General features: G+C 49.1%; 1 protein-coding gene across 3 annotated transcripts in view; it reads right to left on the bottom strand.

Annotated features, from left to right (window-relative positions):
- cdk14 (cyclin dependent kinase 14) overlaps positions 1–18,184 on the bottom strand; it is a 154,854-nt gene that overhangs the window by 34,789 nt on the left and 101,881 nt on the right. For all 3 annotated transcript variants that reach the window (XM_086219239.1, XM_086219241.1, XM_086219240.1), the window contains 3 exons: positions 15,029–15,077; positions 9,950–10,089; positions 5,955–6,104 (listed from right to left, as the gene is read on the bottom strand). In XM_086219239.1, the coding sequence (XP_086075365.1) occupies positions 5,989–6,104; positions 9,950–10,089; positions 15,029–15,077 (305 nt within the window). In that variant the 3' untranslated portion in view covers positions 5,955–5,988. The remainder of the gene's footprint in view (positions 1–5,954; positions 6,105–9,949; positions 10,090–15,028; positions 15,078–18,184) is intronic.

Raw genomic sequence — 18,184 nt, 5'->3', positions numbered from 1 at the left:
TAACTTTTGTATGTGCTCAGACAGCTGAAGCACAGATTTCTGGGTAAGAGGCAACACTCTAGAGGACATCTCAGCGGACAGAAGTGGACGTTCTCAAAGGGTCCTGGACGTCTCCTCGCCATGGGAGACGACCTCGGCTCTGTTTAAACACACCCTCTTTTATTGGGGGATATGTTGCCAGTCATTTGACTGATTGTATATAAAAATGTGTGCATTGTACATTTTCACATTCAAAATAATGAGCTAAATCCAATAAAAGCATGACACGGGAGACGACTGCTTTACACAGATATTCATATCTTGATTTATATCAGCAGCAGCAGCAGCGCTCGGAGCCTCTGAAGATTTGCTTTCAAAATGCAACTGACTAAATTCTTGTTTGAGTTGCGGCACTCAGCTTTCATGTTGCTCTTTGCTCCCTGATTGAATCAATGTTTTATGCTTTGTTATGTATTCTGACTGTGAGCACACTGCGTCCAATTCTGTATCAGCTCGAGATGCTGGAGTGTCTGCGCTGAAGCTCAGAGACCGGGCAGCTGTCTCCACTTGTTGGGACTCGGAGTTGAAGCGTGTGGTCACTGAGAGAATTGATGGGGGAGTCGTTGCCTCCCCTCAGCTCCGAGTTGCATCAGCTAATCTTGTGAATAATGCAGAATCATGAATAAACATAGATCAATGCAGTGCAGCAGGCTAAAGGAAAGACGACCTGCCTTTTTTCCCTTTTCCCCTTTCTTGTCTTTGCCACCCTGCGTCCATTTTGTCAATCCACTCTATCTCCCTGGTGCTCTCTCTCTGTCTCTCTCACTCTCTATTCTCTCCACAAAAACTCTTTCTTTCTTTCTTTCTTCCCAGCCAAAATCAAAAACTCCCACTATTTCCCCTCCTCTGTCACTCTCTCTTCATCCCTTTCTTGTGCTGTCTGGCCACAGCAGAGGCAGACATTGTCGGGCTGTAGTGTTGCTGTGTCTCAGTGTGGGCGAGTCAGCTCAGCCTTCACTATCAGCTCAATAGCAGCTTGGGTTTCCTCAAAGGCAGCCATCCAGCCAGCACAAAGCCTGCCCACTGGGAATAGACCCACAAAAGAGAGAGGGGCTGCTCGCCTTCTTTGCTCCGCTCCATATGAAGCGGCTCGCCTCCACCACCTCCGATAAATAATACAACGCTGCTTCAACAAAAAGAAACCCTGCCTCCATCTATACTCCACCCCCTCCTCCGGTCCCCCCTTTCTCACCTCTTCCACCTCTGCTAAAATCTCTGTCATTCATTTAAATCTTAAAATTCACTGATAATATTCAGATATAATAAATATTAGAAGCTGCTGCAGAGATGAGGGGGGTTCTGAAGCCTCGGCTACGGCGTCAACAGTTTGACCACTAGCATGAATCTGTGTGCTCTACATTAACAGACGAGTGGTCCCAGCCAGAGCTGCGGTCAAGTGTGAGTGTGTGTGTGTGTGTGTGTGTGTGTGTGTGTGTGTGTGTGTGTGTGAAAACGCTGTCTGGCCCGCATGTCTCCTGGGGGCCTCACAATCCTTCAGTTCAGTTATTTCAAGTCTTCAAAAAGGATATTGCATAATCAAGGTCATACGAGTCTTTTGTGAAAAGCTGTTATTAGATCACTGTTGCCTAAAATAAAGGAAGAGGACCGGTGGAATGGAACAGATTCATGCCTCCGGACGGAGGTTTGATGAAAGGAAGCCCTGGTGCTCAGTGTTGCCTGCATGGAGAGTAAATCTCATCTGAGGTGTACCTCCAGCCAACATCAAGAAATAATAAAAAACCTTTGGCTTCACCTTCAGACACAGAGGAGAGGAAGCGATCATGACAGGGATGAGGCGCGTTTGTAGGACAACAGGAAGTGGTCATCTCCTGCTTCCTCCACCAACAGGAAGTGGTCATCTCCTGCTTCCTCCACCAACAGGAAGTGGTCATCTCCTGCTTCCTCCCCAGCAGCCAATAGGATTGCTCCATGTGATTGTGGTGATTGAACCAGTAAATCAGCTCTGGTGGACAGAAGTTGATGATCTTCCAGGTTCAGTTCATCAAGATCATCTTCACTGTCGCCCCATGACTGTCGGCCCAGGTACAGCAGCAACCACATCCTGAAGTACGCGGACGACACAACAGTTGTGGGCCTCATTCAGGACGACAATGAACTGGCTTACAGCGAGGAGGTGCAACATCTTGTGGACTGGTGTAAGGTGAACAACCTGGCCCTGAATGTCGACAAAACTAAAGAGATCATCGTAGACTTCAGGAGATCCAGACCCAGCCACACACTCCTCCGCATCAACGGCACAGGCGTGGAAGTCGTGAGCACAACCAAGTACCTGGGGGTGCACATCACCGACAACCTCAGCTGGTCACTCCACACCTCCGACCTGGCGAAGAGGGCACACCAGCACCTGCACTTCCTGCGACGGATGAGAAGAGCCTCCCTCCCCCCTCCCATCCTAACCACCTTCTACAGAGGGACCATCAAGAGCCTGCTGACCAACTGCGTCTCCGTCTGGTCTGGGAGCTGCAGGGCCTCAGACTGGACGTCTCTGCAGAGAGTGGTGAGGACGGCGGAAAGGATCATCGGGACCCCGCTCCCCCTCATCCAGGACATAGCAGACAACCGCTGCCTGTCCAGAGCCCACCGGATCCTCTCTGACCCCACCCACCCCCAGCATGGACTGTTCTCCCGCCTGGCGTCTGGCAGAAGGTTCCGCAGCATCCGCTGCAGAACAACCAGACTCAGAAACAGTTACTTCCCCCTTGCCATCAGACTGCTAAATGCCAAATAACCACCCCCCACCCACCCATGGACAACATCAGAATGCCTTTAGGGACCACTTCTTTCTCAAAGCACATTTCGCATATGGACAACACATTTCTGTGCAACATTTCTAATTTATTAATTACCTCCTATTTGTGCAATACAGATACTGTTTATTCTGTTGTCTTCATTCTGCTTCATCTATTTATCTATTTATTCTCTATTTGCACTCATTATTATTAGCTCTTGCTGTTTTTAGTTTAGGTTCTGAGTCTATATTTAATTTTTTAAACTGCCCTCCAAGTCCATCCCTGTTGGAAATCCGGAAGCCAAGCAACGGCATTTCGTTGCCAAAATCTCGCTGTTGTGTTTCTTTGTACAATGACAATAAAGGAAGTCTCAGCCTAATGAACCCTCTGATGATGCTGGAAGCCTGGATGCTACAGTTAGCAGTGCTAAGCTCTGCACCTAAGACCCGGCCACAGTAATGCGCTGTGTTTTTATGTCTCCATTATTTTTGCTATGTGTAAATCATCGGTGCTGCTCTACATTTTAAGCTGGCCCTGGGGAAGCAGTGAACTCAAGTGAAAGCTAACCTATTTCAGGCGTGTAATTGAACCCCTCAGACTTGGACACACACACACACACATTCAGCGATGAGAACTTATTTCAGGACCCATTCTTGTTCTGCCCTATTAGCCGTGTGCAAAAATGTTTTAATTCAATTTTATATTCAATAGTTTCATAGAGAAAAGATGCTGCAGCTCACGCGTGTCAGTTTCAAGAGACTAACGTAAAAACTCCATCACTGGCAACCCTGTAATCAAAGAACAGCCACAAGCTGCAGTTCGCCCATTCAAACCTTTTCAAGGAGCAGGAAGCAGCTCAGCCAGCTGCTGAGGACTTCTGGCTGCTAACTACAGCGCCACCATCTGTCTGACTGGGATCTTTGCAAGTCACTTCCGGTTGCAGTGCCAAGTTTAGTGCATGTAGCTCGTAGCAAACTGAGCGAAGGCCAGTTTTCACACCCTCATAACCAAGCATGAATGTCCCTGCTCCTTCAGCTCTACACAGGCGACAAACTACAGGTAAACCCGACTGAAAGGTACTGGGCCACTGTGATTGGGCAGTGATGCTGACAGGCTTGGCATAGCGACTCCGCCCCTCAGACTACTGCAGGGACTAGCATCCATCTGACAACACAAGGCTCAAGTTACGGTCATCATCTCCATCATCATTATCAATGATGCTCAGCGTTGGCAACATGTCCGTCGCCAATGGCGTTGATCCATCTTCCCTGTTACTCTCCTTTTGGGGGCTTCGTGCTTGAGGATCTCCTCTGTTTTCTGTTCAGGGATCTGATATTTTGCTGGGAAGTACAGTTGGAATGTCTATGTGTGTGTAAATGTAGCTGTGGCTGTGTGCAGGTACTGACGTGCTTGTCGGTGCATGAACGTGAATGTGAGCACGAAGATTAGCGAAGCGCCCTCAGTGTGTCAGGCTGGAGCAGCAGCCTGGACAAAGAGGCTGATTTCAATGTTAATGCAGCAGCTGAGAGGACACGGATCTCTCAGTGGGGGGACTTCCACCCCCCCCCCCCCCACCACACACACACACACACACACACACACAAAGCTATAAAAATACAGCCATCATGGCTCTCTCATGACTCATTTAGGTAGAGGCATGTTAATCCTAAATAACTACCTGGAATCACCGCCAAGATGGCTGCCGAGGGTTGTGATTAACCCCGAGCGGTGCTGGCCAAAGTGGAGCCAGCAGGAAGCGTCAATGAGAGACCTGCTAATAAGGCGGGACATCAGGAGCTGGACTGGAGGGCACCGACAGAAACCAGCGGCGTTCAACAGCAGCAGAGTGACATCTGAACTCAGGTGCACGGCACAAAGAAAGAATATCGCTTCATTCAGTTTTGCTGTGTTTGCTTGATTACTACTACTACTAATTTATTCTTGTTATATTATCTTCTCATGAATTATTATCTGATGAACAAAACATACGGATGAAGTGGTACTGCACATTTACTTGTTCACGCTCGTAAAGATAAACTTTCCTTGATCTCCTGGTGGATAAACGATAAATGATGATATTTGTATGTCACGAATGCAATAAAAGTATTCTGTTGCTGTCTAATTTGATGAGGAGGCAGCAGAGGCAGGTGGTTCTGTGTGGGTTGAGTTCTGGCCCTCTAATGCATGGGAGCAGGTTTGAGCGGCTCTGTCTAAGAGGCACCGCGGGATACAAAGGTGGAGCGTATAAATGTCTCGCGTAGCCAGCGTGATTCCACATTTGCGGCCCACTTGTCCGGGTCGACGGTGTGAGGGTGCTCCTCTGCACCTGTCTATAATTACGGATCTCATCTGCTTCCCAGCTCTGAGATGAGGCCCTGCGTTGGCCTTCCCAGTCCTGAGTCCATCATTAGGCCCAGTATTATCCCCCGCCTGGCCTCCGCACCTCTTATTACATGCAAATAGCTCTGCTTTATCTAAGGAGTGAATAAGACCCCCGTCTCTAAAGAAAAGGGCCCATTCAAAGCCATTCCTTCATCTATTACTGCATTCTCTGCTTCGGTGCAGACAGGACTGATCTCACGGCGTCTGCGGTTGGTGGGAGGTGGCGAGCTGTCAGTAAGATCAACTCAACAGCCAATGTTCATTCTTCAGTGTGCCAAAGCAAGGTTTCAGCTGCTGTGTCTCCTGGCGATACACTCAGCTGTGACTCGACTCCTCAGGTAGCATCAGAACCTCCTGGCTCGGTCCCTGCCTCCTGGAACTGTCAGTGAGCTTCACTCCAACTCAACGCTTGATCAGGAAACAGTGGAGATGTTGTTTGTGTCCTGTCTAACGCGTTGCTATGACGTTACACAAACTGTTACCGCGGTGCTTGTACACCAGAACCACAGTGGCATCATGACCCAGACCAGTTAGAAACCTGGAAATCTGCAGCGGCGCACCAGAACTTCAGTCACAGCATCACCATCAGCACATGACACAAAGACAACGCCACCACCCTCACGTGAGACAGTCGACTAGCAGATGAGAAGGTTTACTGGAGTCCATAGAAGGTAGAAAAGCTCTAATTTAGGAGCAGAAATTAGACTACAACGCTGACTTGGTAGCTTGAGACGCAAAACGAATTATCATCAAAACTGGTGCACACTAGCAAGTCCTTTGTACCTTCAGGCAGTCGCGTGCAGGACACTGCATCCAGTCAGTGTTTGCTGCCAGAGGACGCCTTCCCGTGACTGTTCCTCCGCGCACACACCTGTATGCTGTCCCCACTCTCCGTCTGCAGCTTGACATTTGGTACGGTGAAGATAGAAGACACTGTCAGAGGAGAGGACACAAGAACCATGACGTTAGAACATCTGGGCTGGGGGTTATCTGCCAGCAGTTGATGTACAATTAAAGGGGGCTTCCACCTCCAAGTGGAGATGTTCACTGGTTGGTCTGTCAGAAGCAACGCATGAGAACCATCAAGAATCCTGGTGAAGAACCTGCTCATGTTCATGTAGATCCATGTTTTTTGTTCACTTGGTTTTATCATTTCATCGACTGTTTGGGTTTAGAAAAGTCACAGTAAATGTTTCGTTATGAATTTACTGACCAGCCAGAATAAAGGACGAGTGCGTCGCCTCAGCATTGATTCATGTGCACTGAAAACAAAAGTGGCAGACATTTTCAGATCTGTGCTTCAGTGCTGGCGACGCGTCCTGATGAATGAATTCACTCGCTAATACTGAGTTTCAGTGACGTGAGAACGAGTTCCTCCACAGCTCCTTGTTGTCTAGTAAATCTATCAAAGAGAAGGCCGTGATTGCCAAGCCAATAATTCCCACCCTGTTAAATACATTCAGAGTCACATTCTCAAGGGCAGTCCCAGGAGCTCTGCTGTCTCAGTAATTCCACCATTGTTGTTTATAATCTGTCTGTTAAATCCATCATACATGTGACAATAGAACACACAGCTGGACACGGAGAACACGTGTTCCTACGCTACATGGTTTACATGAGGCACACGTTCATTAGTCCCTCCACCAGCTCTCACACACTCTCTTGGTCAGTACATCCTTTGGTGTGTTTCTGTGGAGAAGATTAGTACATCTGAAGTACTCGAGTGGGATTGTACACCAATGCTGTGTGGCGACTACGCTGGACGACCATCGGCTACTGCAGTTGTAGCCAAATACTCACAACGCTGCTGCTTTTGCCTCTCATTTGCATATTTTTGGCATATTCTTCACACAAAAGTGTGTACAATGAATTCACACAAGTAACGAGGTGAGTTTCCACTCCTGTCCTAATTTCACATCACCGCCGTTCCTCCCTGCGAGGCCCTGCTGTGTGGCGTATGTGCACGCTGGAAGCAGACTCAGAGAAAAAGAGATTAAAGAGATTAGTGTCATCCAATACACTTGCAGCTAATAACTAGCTGTGTGTGTGTGTGTGTGTGTGTGTGTGTGTGTGTGTGTGTGTGTGTGTGTGTGTGTGTGTACAGCTCGGACCGAGACACACAAGACAAATCCAGCCAATCAGAAGCCGTGGTTGTTGGTGTTCACACACTGCTCCTGTGCTGGCGTTGCGTCTCCTGCATCGTCTCCAGGGCTGCGCCATGATGGCAGTGACGCATCCTCAGACAGAGACCTCTTTCCTCTTTCACAGTGGTAACTTGTCAAGCTCATGATGGCGGCGCCGTCATGTGGTGCTGCCTGAAAGGGCCGTCACTGTTCATGGAGATGTTATGTTGGTTTGTTCAATGGCAAACGTAAATAAGCTTCATTCATAAAGTCCTTCAGGTGTGTTGGTGCTTGTGTTGCCTCATCCATTCACACTCACACACACACTCACACACTGGATACAAAAGGGAAGGGTCCGCCGACCACTATACACCCTCTAGTCGGTTTGGGACTGAACACTTGAGCACACTTTGCCCACAGCAGGATCTCCGAGGACTCGTCAGTGCACACAGACACCAGCAGAGACAGCGACCCTGTTCACACCTGGAATGAGGATCTCATCACAATGATCAGCCCTCACACCAGGTGTGCATGCGTCCTCAGATCTGATCACTGAAACCACATTCTGAGGTGGTCTGGGCCACATTTATTTACACCGAGGCGCATTGAAGGAGCCTCAGCAGCTGATGGCCTTTGTTTACTGATGCCGGTGTACTCTCACAACCTCTGACTACTGCAGCTGCTGCCCCTCTGGTGGTTTGGTTTGTGAGGAACACGCTGAGGAACAGACCTCTGAAGGCTCGCAGCACAAACTCCTGCTCCGGCATCCATTCTCACGGAAGTCTGATCTGTTTCCAAGCTGAGACTGAGCGTGATGTCACAGCCACGCTGAGCAGCAGCATTCCGGAGGCCTCTGTGGAGCAATCGGACTTGTGTGTGAATGTGCGTTAGAGCACTTTGAGCGGTCAGTAGAGTAGAAACGCATCCTAAAGCTGAGTCCGTGCGCCTCTGTGACCCTGGCATGTTAGCGACCACTTGTTAGTTTGGAGTTCAGCAGAAACAAAGTTTCTGTGTGTATCTCTGATGGGGGAGTGGAGGTTCCTGGTCCTGACCAAATCTAGTGGTAATGATATTATTCACTCTGCATGCTGCCATGTTGGGCTTTTAGGCTGAGAGCACAGTGGTAAGTGTAGGTGTGATGGTAATGCACATCCCTGACTGGAGGGCGGAGCTTATCAAGGGTGTGTGGTTTTTCCACAGTTAAATGGGAGGGTAGATAGAAACACAGAGTGAGCAAGCATGACAAAAATCTAAATGAGCCCCCTCTCTCTCTGTCTGTCTGTCTGTCTGTCTCTCTCTGTCTCTGTTACGGCCACTTTCTGATTCTGTCCAGACATGAAAACCTGCTGGGCGCTGATAACAGGATTAATAATGCTGTCAAATCCTAATCAGAGGGAATTAAAATGGAATTCTCTCATTCAACGTACCGCCGTGTGGGAGGCGGCTCATTCAGGTCTGACGGTCTTCTCACACCATCCAGACTAAGAGCTCCAGGCGGTGAGGCGTACAGTATGTCTACAGGATGTACGTGGTCAACTGTGACCTACGCGCATGCAGTCCCCCACCTCTGCAGGAATACTTGAAGTACTACAGTGCTGGGAAGCCTTGGGCTCATCTCTGATGTTCCCAGCCCGAACACACAAAGGAAATCACTAGTATTATTAACACTGACTTGCAAGTGCAGCTGTGTAGGGAAGCTGCTGTGTTTCACAGCTCAGGCTCATTCTCAGAGAGTCAGGAAGATAGAAAGCTAACTTTGCAGTGGACAGAAGAGGTCCAGCTGGGCTCACTGTCCCAGCGGCAATCACACAATAAGACAGGCTGTCTCTGCCTGAACAAAAACGAGCCCAGCTCGCTGCCGTCTTTACAGAGAAGAGGAGGAGGGGAAGGAGGGGGAGAAGGAGGGGGGCAGAGGAGGAGTATGGTCGCATCCAGGAGAGCTGAAGAGCTTGAAGGAAGAGCCATGAATGAGAAAGGTATGTAGGGAGGGACACGGCTGATCTCGACCCGCGTGAACAGCTGTGGGAGAAAGAAGGAGGTGAAACCTGATGAATATTTGGCTTTGCATGCAGGAGCAGACTAATACTGTGCTGTGGCGCAAATGTCACTTCCTGTATCCACTCGGTGGCGCTAGAGAACACACACTTCCTGTATGTGATGTAGCTGCAGATCAGATGATGTTTGTTACATCAGACTTACTTCCTGTAACCACCAGGTCACGCTGTCTCTGTGCAACTCGTTGACATCTTCAGTGCTCATCAAAAATCAGACCATCCAGTTCAGTAACTATAGATTCCTGTTCTATGGACAAATATGGGCATATCGCCATGGTAAAGCTGTGTAATGTAAACTCTAAGTCTTCGCATTGATGCATCATCAGATTCTGAAGGTGGTTCTGACCACATCCAGCATGGTCTGGTCAACCTTCTAGGAGGAGGACATCAAAGTGGAAAAAATGTGTCATTTCCTCTTGCCACCAGGTGGCAGTGTGGCTGCCTGTGATCATTCAACGCTACAAGACACATACAATGGCGCACTGTGACTCTGGGATTCTCTCCTACTGTAGTTATACAAGGGCTTCATCCTGACGGAGAGGAAGCTCTGTGACCTGCGGAGGTGAGTGATGTCATAGAGAGGAGGCGGGGTTCTACGTACTGTCCTGAAGCTCACAGAGCCTTGGAGGAAGGTTGCTGAAGTATTCGTGGTTCAGCGCTGCCTGGGCTGACAGACGGTTCTTTGGGAAGCACTGGAGGAACCTGGATGCCAACTCCTCAGCGTGGTCCACATAGCCCAACCTGGTGACACACACACACACGTGGTCAGGCACATTATAGAACACACACACACACACACACACACACACGCACGCACGCACGCACACACACACGCACGCACGCACGCACGCACGCACGCACGCACGCACACACACAGGCAGGCAGCTGATCAACTCATGAAACTGTTCTCTTCAAATCCAGTTCTGCTCACATTCAAGCGTCCCTCTGAGGGAGCAGCTCGCCTTTTCTTCAAGTCACAGAGCTGCTGACAACAGAAAACAAGCCTTTTAATTATGCTGAAGATCTGCTGACTCAAGAGGGACCCTACACACACACACACACACACACACACACACACACACACACACACACACACACACACACACACCTTCCTCTCACAGCACGTACATGGCATCTCTCAAAGCAGGTGTATTTGGATAAACTAATCACATCCAGTATTGGGAATCTACATTGTTACCGTCTCGTATGAAAATGTTTGAAACTTTACGGTTTTCAAACGAGCAACTGTAGAATGAGCAGTACAGTCTGCCTCAAAGTTTGTTATTGCAGAGTCTGAAGTATTGTGAGCCAGCAGAGCTCCAGATGCGTGCTCAGCCGCTCCTGCTAAGCCCGACATGCATCAACATCAGATGCGGTTCTAAGGTTCTCCATGTATGAGCAGCACATTTGGAGGAGACTACGAACATGAAACGCAGGTTGGAGGTTCCACCGTGTGTTCTCTGTTCACTCTCGTAGGTCTGACTGCTTCTTTTCATCTACTCAATGTAATTAGGCATCCAGTGCATTAAATAAACATGATGCTACAGAGCGCAGCGCAGCAGCCCGCCGCTCGCAGTACTCGGAGCCCCTCTCATGTTCTGCACGCAGGCTTCGCATGATTGGCTCCCCAGTCAAGCATTCTGACAGCCCCTCCCATGGCTCTCGATGGGGATCTCAACTCGACTTATCAGCAGAGAGACATGGGGAGGATAAACCTCTGTTCAACTCATCAACGCCGCTCAGCAAAGAGGCAGAGATAAAGTTAATGAAGTCCATCAGGGCTTCCCCTCTCTCCCCTCGCTCCCCTCTCCCCTCGCTCTCATCCAGCCGCAAGATTCTCCGCTTTAAAACCGTAAGACAAACTAGTCAGAGTGGGAACGACAGTGGGCTTCATGTATTATTGCTTTAGTGGTTTATTAATGAATACCGATATTATCACTATCAAGTACTGAGTTCTCAAATCTCACACAGTCCTGGCTGCCAAGGCCTTCCAATTTTAATAATGAAGAAAGAGAGTTATTGTTGTTTCTGGTTGTGAAATCAGTGAATGATTATCATGCCAGTTGTGTGTGCAGGAAGCAAACAGGAAATCAGTAAGCACACACGAAAACAATGGTGTTCCTTCCAGTTTTTCAATGTCCTTCAAGGGAAGAAAGGGTTTGGAATCGAGCCATCGTGATAAATGCAGTGGTGCAGGGCGCTGGATGGTTGCAGCTCCCCGTGTAGGCGCACCGATCCCAACCAAAGACACATTTAACCACAGAATGGCAAACGATGGCTACGCACAAGAGCCGCTCATACCCAGACCCTGAGGCTTGGACCCAGTTTGGCGCGAGCAACATTCAGCTTCCAGTGGATCGTAGTACCAAATATGAGATAATTAGCAAATGAGTGTATATTTCTGACGACAAGAGTTTTTAAGAAAGGAGGGAGGTTCCCTGGGAGCCTCCAGTGCAGATGAACTGGGCTGTGAACGGCAGAGCTGATGAGACCATGATGAAATACGAGATCACATTATGAGAAGCAAGACGGGGGCTCACGCCTGGTCTTACGCTCGTCAGCTGTAGCCTGGCAGTCTGGGTCCAGACTAATAGTGACACCAGTTGCACCATCGAAGCTTAAATCTAAGACCGGGCCCAAACCTGACCCCCAATCAGGAGCCGTTGAGAAGTCAGCATTAGTAAAGCGATACGTGCACGCTTTCCCCACTCCCAGAGTCACACAGCAGCCGGTGATGCTGCAGGTTTGGCACCGCCAACACGACTTCAAAAAGTAGACGTTGAATAAGTTGCTCAGATTAATCGGCGAAGGCAAGGTTTTGTTGAGCTCATTCAGCCATAAATCCATCAAATTTCCAGTCAGTTTGTCTGTGCGTCTCCTGGCCTTTCATCTTTCCTGTTTTTAATTGTAGCGCGACCGTTTGGCTGACTGCCGCCACTTCTACTGTCAGATGTTTTCACGTTGTTCCCTGTTAATGGGCCACATGTCACGTTGGCAGCTGGTTCCAGGTGTAAGCTGCTTGTGTCACAGCAGAAGACGACAAGCGTCCTTCTGCAGAGGAATCAACCAGGTCCCACCTGAGCCCCTCACAGTCAGCGGACACTTGAAGGAGCAGCTACGTCTTCCACTGGTGACGTTCTGCTGTTTATCCTCGACACCACCACTGGTCAGAGAGTCAAACCATGCTGATCTAAAACAAGACTTCAGCTTCAGACTGGGACTCTCAGCGCAGATGAGTGATGTTATGCTGCAGTTCTTAGCAGAGCTCAAATTTATTTTTTGAATCCCTGAATGAGTCATGTGACCATCTCCCATGAAGCTGTGAGGGCGAGAAAAATGAATGCAAATTAAAGGCCATGACATATCAACCCACTACTATGTGCTAAATATTCACAGAATGAAGGTAAAATACTGCATGGCTTCATCAAATCTAATACAAATTCCTGTAGAACCCCCGCTGACTCAGGGAGGTCACGGACGCCCAGGTCACGATACTCCCACTCAACGGCTGGAAGGTTGTTTTTCTTGCCACCGTTGCTAAGTGCTTGCTAGCCTGGTCCAGACCTGAGAGGACCTGACTTGCACGGCTGGTTTCCTGATGCAGTTGGAAGCTCAGAAGTGAAAAGTGCATCTGCTTTGAAACGACTATACTGATGAGAAGACAGCGAAGCTGCGACTGAATCATAGACGCAGTCCGTCGCACTCCCGACAGGAGGAGAGTTACACGTTAAAGCCTGTTTGTAGCTTCTAGCTGCCTCGCTCCTGTCGCCACACGCCCTCGTCATCAGCTGAGTCACACATGATGAAAGCTCTTCAGAGGATGTTTTCAGAAAAAACACAGCTCATGGTTGCCGCTTGGCTTCGAGGGGTCGGCCTTGTCGCTGAGACTGTCGTTTCCTGATTGGGTGCCAAGAAAACAGCTCGCCACGCACCACTGAGGAAGGCATGCCTCTCTGCTGAGAATGTGTCATCACCTGGAGCTGTTGGGTACTTTTAGCAGATATGATCAATCTTGCTCCAGATGTGCACTTATTCCCTCCGCCAGGCTGACAGCACCAGCAGAAAGGAATGTGTGCACCTACACCTCCACTCATATCTGGTTCTCCGTCTCTTCTTGTTCTGCACCTGCAAACATCTATTCACTTCCAGACACGCCCACTGCTGCACAGGAGACATCAGTGGACTTGAGAAAGCTCAGCAGCAAATGCAAAGTCTTTCCCAGGATGGGTGTCGATGGGTTGGTGCTCCTTTAACAGGATGCTGGAGTCATGGAATCCATCGAGACGCTCAGCGAAGGGGCAGTCACGAGACGATGAACCATTCATCTTGCACTGGCGAGCAGGTGCCGACACGTTGGTCATCATAACCTCGGTGTTTTGATCGAATGGATTTTAATCGCGATCTTACGAGGAAATACTCCACTACCCACAATCCTGGAGTCTATCAGCAACGTCTCTGATTGGTGGAACATGCTGTCACCATAGAAACACATACAGAACCAGTGACCGTCGGCCATTTTAAATTTCACTAGTTCCACCATTGTTTGAGCGGAACCTGGCCGAAGGAACGTGAACAACCTTCCTGTAACAAAACCTTGAATGTTTGGCTGAACACCAGTAACAAGTTAGCAACAAAATGGTCAGTTAGTAGTTAGTAGTTACACGTAGGTGTATCTGCAGTGGCTTATGGGAGGAGTAGTTTTTTTAGCTCTTCACCTCTTCCTGTTTATCTTTTCGCACCAGTCATCATTTCCGAATTGTTTCCCTCCACTGGTGCACTGAAGGGCTTGAACCTGTTAGTTTCTGCTTGACAGGAATTTAATGTGGCACCATAACAGAAGAGTGACGCCGGCAAATCTCTACACCAAAAATCTGCACAAAACTAAAAAGGCTGTGTTCATAACAGTCATGCGGACAAGGATGAGTAAAAAGAATGTTCAGCTTCTGTCAGTAACTTCATCAAACGTCTATTAACTGTATGTCAAAACACAGAAGCACACTGAGAAATGTTGTCCTCCAACCAATTTTCTGTGCACCAGTCAGTCCCATTCCTACAGCTGGAGGAAGAAAAGCAGCACAGAGAAAATGGCTGACAGAGCGCAGAAAGAAGAGAGCAGGAGGAGGTGAGCCAGCTCTCCGGCAGAGAAAAAGTGAGTGTATATGTTCACATCCAATTCTTCAGTTCCTGGCCAACGATAAAAGGAAGCAGAGAGGAAGTGATGGTCATTAACATTCCACCTCACTTTCTTTCTTTCTTCACTTTTTTATGTTGTCCGAGACCGGAGCCAGAATAGGAGACCAGACGGAGACGGACTGGGATGGAGAGAGAGAGGAGACGAGACGAGAGGAGAGGAGACAAACTCCTCAGCAACTCACAGCTCCTTTCCATTCGTCGTGAAATGTTTGCGGAAAATTCTGTATCAATAATCTACACACACACAAACACTAACTGTTGGAACATGTTTTCAAGGGGCAGGTCAAATGTTTGATACACGGAGCGAGGAGACGGTGTCCATGAGGCCTCCAGCCCTGTCCGTCTCTCTGTCCCTGCTCTCTCTCACTAGAGCCAGTCGAGGCGGATGCCCCCTCCCAAAAAGCCACGAGGCCAAATGTGTGTATGTGTCAGCTACAACACATCGTACGCACCCACATACACACAGACACACACACACACCACTTACTTATTCCATGCCTGCCGCAGCTTCTTTGCGCTGTACACTGTAAAACGATCTGTAATGAGGAGACAACAACCAGTTAGTTCATTAACGTCAGTGAATGTATGTCGCTTCTATCCTCTGCGTTCCATAACAAACTCCATTAAACTATTAGCTCATTTTGTGCTCCTGAGGGAAACATTCCTCACCCAGCACACTGACCAATGAGAGGCAGAGAAACTCCTGCAATTCCTGCGTGAGCCTCTCTGATATCTGATCATTACTTTATTTGATTTGAATTTCAGCATCGCTTCCATAATTATATGTTGTCTTCATGATTCAGCAAAACAAACATTTCGTCAACTGATTTTGCGTCAGTACGTCCAAACGGAGCCCCGCCCCATCTGCTCAGGTGGTGCTGGCGCATCAAGCCTGCCTCACTGCCCTCCAATCTGCAGCTCACACAACTGAACAGAACCATAAAGACTTGCTCAAAGGAAACGCTGACATCAACAAGAGACCCATGTTTAGCCATCAGGAAATACATACATGCTAGCAAGGAGGAGTCTAACGCAGCAACAGCAGGAATGTAATTTTCAGAGTAGTGATGTGTTTTCTCCTCGATTCTGGTTGATTCTGTTGAGGCTGCACACCAACAGCATTCAGGGTTAGTGTCAGGATCCGGTGGAGGAGCGTCAGGTTCAGGTGGGTGGGTGGGTCCTTCTCTACTGGACCCAAGAAGGGTTTGGTCCTCATACTACTCGTCAGCACACATGAATGTAGCGATGCTGATGAGTAAAACGACATGTGTTCTTCTGCAGCAGACCATCAAACCCCCATCCTGCGTGGGTCAGCAGTGTTTTCCTACTTGCAGCCAAACTGCCATGTGGATACAGTGGGCAGAGACAGCCAGACCACCAACCACCCAGCACATCAGCCAGCCACCCAGAGTGCTAGCCTAGCCAGCCAGCCATCCAGATGCTAGCTCACTTTTACAATGCCAGGCTAATCCCCAGCACAACTGCCCAACCATCTTTCACCAGTCCTTCAGCCCTCCAGTGAGCTAGCAGTGGGTCCAGTCAGCCAGAACAGTACCAGGCCAGCTTTGGGTGGCCCCTGTTTCTGGGGGCTCTAGCTGACAGCCAGAGTCCCCAGAAACAGAGGGGGGGGGGGGGGGGGGGGGAGTCAAGTCAAGTCAATTTTATTTGTATAGCACCATTTCACAACAAAGATATCTCATGAACCTTTACAAGTACAGGACAGAGAGAGAGAGAGAGAGAGAGAGAGAGAGAGAGAGAGAGAGAGAGAGAGGGGAAGGGAAGAGACTGATGGACAGACAGGGACGTGAGCAGGTGGAGCTATGGGTGGCAGCTGGAGCCTCTTCAGGTCTTTAGCCTCCTCCAGCAGCACCCGGGATCTGGGATGAGGGGAGCCTGAAGGCTCCGGAGGAGAAGATGAGTTAGTAAAACAAATGAGTACAGGGGGAGGAGAGAGAAGCCCAGTGCATCATGGGAGATCCCAGCAGTCTGAGCCTATAGCAGCAGATCTAAGGGCCAGCCTAAGCAGTCCTGACTATAAGCCTGATCAACAAGGAGGTCTAAAGTCTGCTCTTAAACCCAGAGAGGGGGTCTGGGTCCTGGACTGAAACTGGGAGACGGTTCCACAGGAGGGGAGCCTGATAGCTGAAGGCTCTGGCTCCCATTCTACTGTTAGAACTCTAGGAACCAGCAGGAACCCTGCATCCTGGGAGTGAAGGGTTCTAGCTGGATCATAGGGGACTAGGAGCTCTGTCAGGATGAAGGAGCCTGATAGCTGAAGGCTCTGGCTCCATTCTACTGTTAGAACTCTAGGAACCAGCAGGAACCCTGCATCCTGGGAGTGAAGGGTTCTAGCTGGATCATAGGGGACTAGGAGCTCTGTCAGGGATGAAGGAGCCTGATTGTTGAGGACTTTGATGGTAGAAGAAGAATTTTAAATTCTGTTCTGAATCTGACAGCGAGCCATGCAGAGAAGCAGTCCAGGAGAGACCTGGTCTCTGCTACCAGTTCTAGTCAACACGCGGCAGCAGCGTTCTGGACCAGCTGGAGAGTCTTTAGGGATTTATTAGTCCAGCTTGGTAGGAGGGAGGTGCAGTAATCCAGCCTGGAAGTGACAGAAGCAGGGACTAGTTTTTCTGCATCTTCTTGAGCCAGGATGTGTCTGATCCTAGCGATGTTACGTAGATGGAAGAAGGCGTCCTAGAGGTTTGTTGAATGTGGGAGTTAAAGGGTCCTGGTCAAAGGGAACTCCTAGGTTCCTTATGGTGGTGCTGGGGGCCAGGGTGGTGCTGGGGGCCAGGGTGGTGCCATCCAGGGTCCCTGTCTCATCAGCTCAGGTGGTCCTCAGGTGTTTGGGCCCAGCACAAGAACCTCAGTTTATCAGAGTTTAATAAAGGAAACGATGGTCCTCCCTGTTTCTTGTCCTTCAGACAGGCCTCCAGTTCAGTCAGCTGGTTTGTTCCATGTGGATCATTGATGAGTTCAGCTGAGTGTCGTCTGCATAGCAGTGAACATTAATGGAGTGTTTCCTGATCATGTGACCTAGAGGAAGCAGGTACAGGGTGAAGTGGACTGGTCCCAGCACAGACCCTTGTGGAACACCAGAACTGACTGTAGTGGTCTCAGAGGAACCATCATTAACTGGTACCAACTGAGATGGACCTGGTAAATATGACCTAAACCAGTTTAGTGCGGTTCCTTTAATACCAGTGACAGGTTCCAGTCTCTGTAGAAGGATATGGTGGTCAATGGTATCAAAGCTGCACTGAGATCTAATCAGACCAGCACAGAGACCAGTCCCTCATCTGGTACCAGTAGGAGGTCACTGGTACCTTTGACTAGTTCTGTTTCTGTGCTAGGATGAACCTGGAACCTGACTGCATCCTCCAATCAGCTGTTGCTGTGGAGAAGTCACAGAGCTGTTTAGCAGCTGCTTTCTTCAGAACCTTGGAGAGAAAAGGAAGCTTTGATGTTGGTCTGTAGTTGGTAGAACTTCTGGATCCAGGGTTTCTTTTTGAGGAGGGTTTAATTCCTGCTACTTTAAAGGACTGAGGGACGGAACCAGAAACCAGCGCCACATTGATCATGTTGAAGAGGGTTCTAAGGCCATCTTGCCAGACCACATGTGACTCCTCCAGTTTGGAGC

The sequence above is a fragment of the Aulostomus chinensis genome, chromosome 11, assembly GCF_037954235.1.
Source record: "Aulostomus chinensis isolate RoL2024-O1b breed Wild chromosome 11, RoL_Achi_v1.0, whole genome shotgun sequence".
In the NCBI taxonomy this organism is placed as follows: domain Eukaryota; kingdom Metazoa; phylum Chordata; class Actinopteri; order Syngnathiformes; family Aulostomidae; genus Aulostomus; species Aulostomus chinensis.
Note: the sequence above shows the minus strand (reverse complement) of the source record. Positions and strands in the feature narration are given on the sequence as shown.